General features: G+C 46.1%; 1 protein-coding gene across 1 annotated transcript; it reads right to left on the reverse strand.

The window, feature by feature from the left end:
- Positions 1-2,847: 2,847 nt before the first annotated feature.
- On the reverse strand, positions 2,848-4,283 carry LOC127293508 (peroxidase 2). The gene is made up of 2 exons (XM_051323145.1): positions 3,917-4,283; positions 2,848-3,817 (listed from the first exon to the last, which is right to left on the reverse strand). The coding sequence occupies exons 1-2, from the start codon at positions 4,229-4,231 to the stop codon at positions 3,065-3,067; spliced, it is 1,068 nt and encodes a 355-aa protein (XP_051179105.1). The 5' UTR covers positions 4,232-4,283; the 3' UTR covers positions 2,848-3,064.
- Between the last annotated feature and the right edge of the window lie 4,411 nt (positions 4,284-8,694).

Raw genomic sequence — 8,694 nt, forward strand, 5'->3', positions numbered from 1 at the left:
GGGCAGCACCTCCGTACTCGGTCACACGTTCGGTGTTGATGAAGACGACGTCCTTCTCCCTGTTCCAGCGGGCAGCGGAAGTAGTAGCTCCTCCTTGAATCCGGCAGCACGACGGCGTGGTGGCGGTGGCGGTGGAGATCTCCGGCGGAGCTTCGCTAAGCGTGTGGGAGAGGTGGAGGAGAGAGGGGGCGGCTAGGGTTTGGGAGAGGGGGTGGCCGGCCTCAAGGGGTGCGGCCAGCTTGTGGCTTTGTGGTGGCCGGCCCCCTCCCCTATGCCCCTCATTATATAGGTGGAACCCCAAGTGTTGGACTACAAGTCTTCGAATAAGACCCGAACCCAAAACCTTCCATGTAGTAGGGAAACCTACCCAAGGTGGGACTCCCACCCAAGTGGGATTCCCACCCTTCCATGAAGGGGGGTGGCCGGCCCCCTTGGCGGAGTCCACCTTGGACTCCCCCCTCTAGGGTTGGCCGGCCATGGGGAGGTGGAGTCCCTCCGGGACTCCTCCTTCCTTAGTGATTTCTTCCGGACTTTTCTAGAACCTTCTAGAACCTTCCATAAATGCACCGGATCATTTTCAAACTTATAAAATGACTTCCTATATATGAATCTTATTCTCCGGACCATTCCGGAACTCCTCGTGATGTCCGGGATCCCATCCGGGACTTCGAACAATACTTCGAACTCCATTCCTTATTCAAGTTCTACTATTACAACATCAAACCTTAAGTGTGTCACCCTACGGTTCGCGAACTATGTAGACATGGTTGAGATCTCTCTCCGACCAATAACCAATAGCGGGATCTGGAGATCCATAATGGCTCCCACATATTCAACGATGACTTAGTGATCGAATGAACCATTCACACACGATACCAATTCCCTTTGTCACGCGATATTTTACTTGTCCGAGGTTTGATCATCGGTATCACTCTATACCTTGTTCAACCTCGTCTCCTGACAAGTACTCTTTACTCGTACCGTGGTATGTGGTCTCTTATGAACTTATTCATATGCTTGCAAGACATTAGACGACATTCCACCGAGAGGGCCCGGAGTATATCTATCCGTCATCGGGATGGACAAATCCCACTGTTGATCCATATGCCTCAACTCATACTTTCCGGATACTTAATCCCACCTTTATAACCACCCATTTACGCAGTGGCGTTTGATGTAATCAAAGTACCTTTCCAGTATAAGTGATTTACATGATCTCATGGTCATAAGGACTAGGTAACTATATATCGAAAGCTTATAGCAAATAACTTAATGACGTGATCTTATGCTACGCTTAATTGGGTGTGTCCATTACATCATTCATATAATGACATAACCTTGTTATTAATAACATCCAATGTTCATGATCATGAAACTATGACCATCTATTAATCAACAAGCTAGTTATACAAGAGGCTTACTAGGGACTCCTTGTTGTTCACATAACACACATGTATCAATGTATCGGTTAATACAATTATAGCATGGTATGTAAACAAAACACAAAGATATATTATAATAACCATTTTATTATTGCCTCTTGGGCATATCTCCAACATTTCTCCCGACCCACACCGCCACCACCTCGAACAATCCGAACTGCGCCACCCCACCCGTCGTCCACCAGCGTACGCCACCACGGTCTTGAAGCCATCCTCGCCGTCGCTCAAAGGTCACCAACGCGAGGCCTAGAAGCAGACAAGGCGAGCGCAAGATCGGGGATAGCGGCAACACAACCACGCGGGAGGGAACAACCTCCACCGCCCGGGCGCGGTAGTCGACCGGAAGTAGCAGCAAGAACAAGCGAGGCCCAACCTGGCCCGGCATAGTGCTCGGCGCCACGCTGCAACTGGCCGGTTGTGTGTCGCCGTCGCCAACCACTCCTGCCACACCTTCACTGCTAACAGGGGAGACGACGTCGCGCTAGGGGGCCAGATGCCCGCCCCAACCCAGATCGGGCGAGATGCGGGCAGAGCGGACGCCACCAGCCGCCCGGCCACTCCGACACCCCGCTGCCAACGGCAGCGCCGCCGCGTCCGCTCCCAGCCAGCCTGCGGAAACCACGCCGCCAGGTCGACCGCCGCCGACCGAAACACACCGCCGCCGTCGAGAAGCCGCCCGTGCCCCCCTCCGCACGACGGGTAAAGGCGTCCCCGCCGCCGCCGGCACCGCACGGACAACGCTCGGCGGCCCACGCCGATGGCGGTGGCGGAGAGAGCTGGGGGGAGGGAGCTGAGAGAGGGAGGGCCTAGGGATTCGCTCGTCGCCCGCGGGGGGGGGGGGGGGGGGCGAGCGCGCGAAGCGGTTTTTTCATTGATAAGTTAGCGGGACGCATTTAACAATTCTTTAGTTTTGGCCTAATTTTTAATGTCGTATATTGGATAGCGCAACATAGTTCATGTATCAGAAATGCACGTTTAACATATAAATTTGACTATTGAATCTCGTTAATAGAAAAAGGCCGGCGTACGTCGGAGGTAGTGGCCAGACAAAGAATTGCAACACGTTACAAGTGAACGAAATGATAGAACGTGCATGAGAATACATGTATAACTCGTTTCACGCGTCTGGTATAACATGACATGTAAGAGAGGACAAGAACATACACGTGGTCTTGGATCCGCACGTAATGCCAAAAGGATTTTGAGAAATAGAAACTTATACAGTATTAAAGACCGTGGAGGTCCCTGCATCTAGAGCACCCCCAGTCAGTAGTCACCCATATCCGGCGACTCTATGCTGGGAGCTTGGCTCTGTGCCACGCCCGTGTCTTGGTCCTCACAGATAAGAATTGGCAAGCGCGTGCAACATAGTTAAAGTATCAATTACAGTAATGTACGATTAACATATAAAATTAACTGGTGAATCTCATTAATAAATAATGCCGGCGTTGGAGGTAGTGGCCAGACAAAATTAATTACAACATGGTACTACAAATAAACAAAGGAACCTTTTTGTTGGAAGGAAAGTATAAACCTGAAAGGAGGACGAAAATATTATTCTGACCAGCCTACGCGTCAAAGATGGCCAGATCAAAAACCAGTGTACTGTAGGCACGACACTATTAGGACTTGTTGATAACCCCGCACTTCTTCCTGATCTCGCCCTCTTTGCTGCTCTTCACCCCGATGTAGCCCATCTTCACCATGGCTGCTCCAAAGGCTGTGTTCCAATCATCTGACCCGGCATATTTTTTCACCAGCTCCAGCGTCTCCGACGAATTCTGCGCCGCGTCGGAGGTGAAGAGCACCTTGCCGGACATAACGTTCTTGTAGTACTGGCTGTCCAATGCGTCGGGGGTCACAGAATCCTGCGGCACTGTGGTGGTTGCGTTGTTGGGAGTGTCGCATGTCTGGTTCAGCTTCTTGGCGAGATTGGAGTCCATCGACGGGGAGGGGCTGGCCGGCGGGTTGACGCGGTCGGAGAAGGAGGGGCAGTGGGAGATGCCGATGGAGTGGGCACCAGAGAGCACGACCATGTCAGTTGGGTCGAGCCCCTTGTCAGCGAACATCCTTTTGAGCGTAGCCAGGTCGGCGAAGGGCGGGGGCAGGTTCTGTCCCAGGGTCTCATTGGCGAACGACACTTTCCCGTCGAAGCGGCCGGCTGGCACGGTGTAGTTGATCTTCTTGTAGCTGAGGATGTAGCTAGCGTCGCGAGCTGCGAAGGAGACGATGTCGGCGCATGAGACCACGCCCGGGCATTCCTTCTCGAGGGCGTCTTTCGCCGCGTCAATGATGTCGAAGCCACGCAGGCTCAGGTTCGGGAAACCCTGCTTCTCCATATCTGAGCCCTCGAGAAGAACGGAGGCATCGCACCCCTGAAGAAAGCGCAACATGTTTAGCTATCCACTCGAGTCGTTGAGCGCACAAGTAGAAAATAGTAAGTATACTCTACAACAAATGAATTTTGTACGTACCCGTACGAAGCAGTCGTGGAAGGCGAGGCGGATGAGCCCGGCAAGGATGCCAGCGCTGGCTTTCTCCACGGCAGCCCTCACGATGTTCTCTGCGTTAGAGCAATTGTGGTCGGCGTAGTAGCCGACCTTGAGGCCATTGGAAGATGGAGGTGGGGGAGGGGTCGTCCACGTCGTCGGTGCAGAATTGTAAGTCCATGGGGTCCCCCATGTGGGACTGGGATAGCCCCAGCTTTTGTAGATTGACCACGTCCAAGATTGGCACGAAACGGTACTGATCAACGAGGCGAGCACGGCGAGGACGACGAGCTTGGCCATTTTGTCGGATCAGCTACAGTATGCTACTCCTTGTGTCTGCTCGAGAAAGATGCATGTGATGAACCTAACTTGCTGGTTTGCCTGTGTATTTATACTGGAGTAGTAGTCAGAATGTCAGATACATCTGGAGCGCGCGCCTTCAGGTTTGTAGGTTGTGGGTTAGTCAACCGGCCAGCCGTGATCGAACATGGCGAGCACACAAGTCGAGATGCGCGTATCGCGGCCGCACTAGCTAGCTCGATCGCCTGTTCCATTATGTGCATAGCTAGCACGATCATTCGCGAACCCGCATTACAAAACGGGGTTGTGTGCAATGCATGGCAACTTCTTAATTTTATCATCATCCTATCTTACTGGAAACTAGAGAATGATGCGAATGGTCGGTACATACAAATGGTTAATTAATTAACTAGTTCCTCTGTTTACGAGTAAGTGTATGTTGCTCTTGTCATAAGCCAACAAATATAGTGTATTTTGCTCTTGTTGAAGGTTTTATTTTGAGAGTGTGGACCATTACAAGATGAAAACCTAAAATCTTTGATCGGACGATGGTGGTGTGTGTATTGTTTCCTTCTTGAAGAGAGCGCTTTTAGAGAAAGTAGTCTCTAGATGTTGCCTTTAGCGGTGGTTTTGCGCTGCCGCTGCGAGGAATTAATCAGTGTGGCGGGACTTTTTTCTATTTTTTTCTTTTTAAGATGTGTGCATCCGTAATGTGTTTTGGACATTTAGTTGCTGCAGAGATTGGATGTAGTTGGTATCTCTACGATATTATTATATTACCTTAGTTTATAAAATATAATACAAGATATAATTTATGAAGATTTTAATATACAATAGATTTTCTAATTTAGCTGTTGTTATTGTAAATATTTGAGCAAAGTTTAACTTTAGCCAAACAAATAACACAAAATAATAGGGTTTGAAGGGATTTTTTTCTATTTCCTCGTGAAAGTTACGTATGAAGATATATACAACTAAATAACAGTTCTCCTAACTGCATTAATTTGCATGTGAAAAAATATTTTTGTGTTCATTGTCACCGTGAAAGTTTGCAAAAATTGTATGCATTAGTTATATCACGATTACGATAAAAAGGTGTAATGCTACATCTACAATTTTTTTCTTACAAAAATCAGCTTACTGAAACACGTGGTAATCAGCCGGAGGACGGAGGGTTAGCGAAGTACACCAATCTATCTCCTCCACATCTGTCCGTTAGAGTCTTGTGTAACCAAAATTTCAGAATTCCCTAAGTCCAGCATTACCGGAAAAAACCTTAGACTAGTCACAATGCAATGTATCATATAAAAGTAATATGCGTATGATACAACTAGTACATATTATTATCTTCACAATACATGGTATCACGTACTAGTATTATAGTCTCTTTCTACTAATTGATTTGTAGAATCTCCTTGCAAATATATATATATATATATAAGATTTATTTGATATTAAACTTTACTATCATCACTCCCATCTTTAATTGCACTGCATGCCACACCAAATTTTTACATGCATAAAATGCATGATACTACTTATAATACTTACATTGTGGGTAGTCTTAGGCCTTTTACAATGGGTTAGCTCTTAGCATATTATCATAGGCAGTGATGTATCTTAAGATACAACTAATACAATGCATTATCTATTAAGGTTGTATCTACATTTAATGTTTTTGTAACATGCATGCATGTGATTGGGCTAGCCTTGTATTTTGCCTATGACTCCGTGTAAGTGTTGTTTCTTAGCTAAGGTACAACAACATCATCTTTCATTATTAATTATAGTGCCACATAAACACATTGCCTACGATACCGTTCTAAGATACACCTATTGTGAAAGGCCTTATATCAGGATTAGTTAATTAGTTGTGGAGAAGGAGGCGGAGACCCTTTTATTTTTTGGAATATTTCCAAGATTCAGGGTGATATCACCGTACCAAGCGGGATATCACAGCATGTATTATACTGATATACTCGACATGCATTAGACGATACAGCTAGCCGCGGAAAGCTGCAACTTATACATGTGCATTACGAGATGAAGATTTCCGGCCATGCATGTGGAAATTAACTACCGGTTGGTGTATTGCGAAGTTCGACATTTCCACACAATATGAGCAGTCGTGATAGCCTTGACATGTGAATCCAGCTGCATGCAACTTGTGGTCAATACTCTCTGTTAAAGAAACATATCTACTAGAAACATTTCCACACAATATGAGCAGTCGTGAGTACTCTGAATGATTATATTGGCAAAATAAATTATGGTTACGAGAGTGAGCACCTTCTTTTCATAGAAGGCAGAATTGCAAGTACAAGGCGACTACAATTCACTCCAAACAACGAGCCTGGCATAAACTTCACGGTTTAGCTAGTCCAGAAACAATCACCACGGATATTACAATTTACATCTACGAAGCAAAAGATGTCCTAAACCGAGCAACATCGCCACTTCTAAACCTATGTTGATCACCTACGAATGCGGGTAGCTCCAATAGAACTTTCCTAATCGAACCAGGGTCGGTTGCTCTTCCGCAGCGGTTCAACGCTCCATTCCGGCGGTTGGCGGGTTGATCGGCGCGGTTGCCACTCCGGCGGTTGATATTGGCGTGCTTGCTGTGCTTTAATTTGAGGCCGATCGAACCAGGGTCGCTGTCAGGCGGGCCCGTGGGGGAAGCGAGCAGACGCTAGACGCAACCGCGCAGCGTCCGCGGAGACGCCAACGTGCCGCATGTTTGCGCCGCGTTTGCATCGCGGCGAGTGCTCCGAAAATGATGTGTCGCGCCGCTGGAGCAGGGTGCAGACGCATTTCCAGTTCACGTGGACGCAAACGATCGCACAGCGTCCGTTTACGTCGCCTGTTGGGGATGCCCTAAGAGGAGGGAAGATTTGGGTAGGGCGGTAGGCCCGTCGTGTTCTGCCCGCAAGCGTCTTGCGTTGGGAGAGTAGAGACGCAAGAGCGTCGTTTTCAAAAAAAATTAAATCGGCTAAGCGACCGCTTTAGCTCTCCCCGTTGCAAGGTGAGGCGCTTAGCTGCTAAACATGATTTAGATGATTTTTTGGCTCGCTTAAGCGCCTGTCTAAACGTTCGGCGCCGTTGTACATGCCCTGACGCGACCTTGCAATATTTCTCTGTCCGTGTGTCTCGTCGCTTGGTCGGGTTGGCCAGGCCAACCGGCCTAACATCAGCTAATATTTCTCTTTCCTTTTACAATCTGTATACTCTAGTTTTTTTTTTACAAAAAAATCCGTATACTCTAACCAAATCTATTCATACGCTCCGCTGGCCAACGGGGCATTTTGGGCCACAGCCCATTAACGCGTGTTTGGTTTTTTTATCTGGTGTTGGACCTTCTGGAAGGTTTCGGTCTAAGTTTTTTATAGGTTTGGATTTTCTCTGGTTTTGTCGGTTTTCATTCGGTTTTGTTTGTTTGTTTGTTTATTCGAATTTTATTTTTTCTATTTTTTCTTTCATTTTTTTGATTTTATTTTTCTGTTTCTCCTTTTTCTATTTCTTTCTTTCTTTCTACTCTCGAACAAATTTTAAATACGAACAAATTTCAAAGTTGAGCAATTTTTAAATTTAAGCAAATTTTAAATTTGGGCAAATTTCGAAGTTAAGCAAGTTTTGAATGTGAGAAAAAATTGAATCTAAGCAAATTTTTTTGAATGTGAGAAAATTTCAAAGTTAAGAAAATTTTAAATGTGAGCAAATTTCGAATCTAAGCAAATTTTGAAGAACGTGTTACAGCGGGGTTGACCAGACAATAACACCAAGTCAGGACGGCTAGACATAAATGAAAATGTAGCGAGGGTGACCAGATGTTACTAGAGGCAAAGAAGTCACGCAGGAAGGGCTTCTGCGGCAACTTCGTGCCTTCACACCTAGACAAGAACACTGTCAAGAGCAACGAAATCTGCAGGCAGCGACCTGAATCGAATCACAACTCGCCGAGCATCCACGGTTGGGACCAACTTCTGTTAAATTTTCACAACTAGAGTTGTCTCGTAAAAAACAAATCCAATAGTAAAATTCTTCAAGGTGGGAAAATATTCAATAAAATATCATCCCTTATCAATTCATCGACATAGTTCCTACTAAAATTTAAGACAAAAGAGGCTAGGAAAACATGGCTTGGGACCAACTTGTGTCAAATTTTCTCAACTAGAGTTGTCTCGTAAAAAAATTCCAGTAGTAAAATTCTTCAAGGTCGAAAAATATTCAAGAAAATATCAACCCTTATCAATCCATGGACATATTTCCTACTAAAGTTTAAGATAAAAGAGGATTGGAAAACATGGCTAGATTCAATTTAGGAAGAATTCAGGTCGTTGTAGAAGTTTTTGTTCACAATTTGATTTTTGTAGTTTCCGTTGCGATGCACGGCAAGTGCTACTGTTCTAAAAAGAACTGCTGGACCATATTTTACATCAGGTGATATTCTCATATATGCCATT

The sequence above is a fragment of the Lolium perenne genome, chromosome 4 (genome assembly GCF_019359855.2).
Source record: "Lolium perenne isolate Kyuss_39 chromosome 4, Kyuss_2.0, whole genome shotgun sequence".
NCBI lineage: Eukaryota > Viridiplantae > Streptophyta > Magnoliopsida > Poales > Poaceae > Lolium > Lolium perenne.

Bases quoted from the DNA above. Each gene is read 5' to 3' on its own strand.
- LOC127293508 (XM_051323145.1), bottom strand. From the start codon at position 4,231: ATGGCCAAGCTCGTCGTCCTCGCCGTGCTCGCCTCGTTGATCAGTACC. The intron at 3,818-3,916 runs GTACGTACAAAA...CGCTTTCTTCAG, and splicing joins TCCACGACTGCTTCGTACGG to GGGTGCGATGCCTCCGTTCT.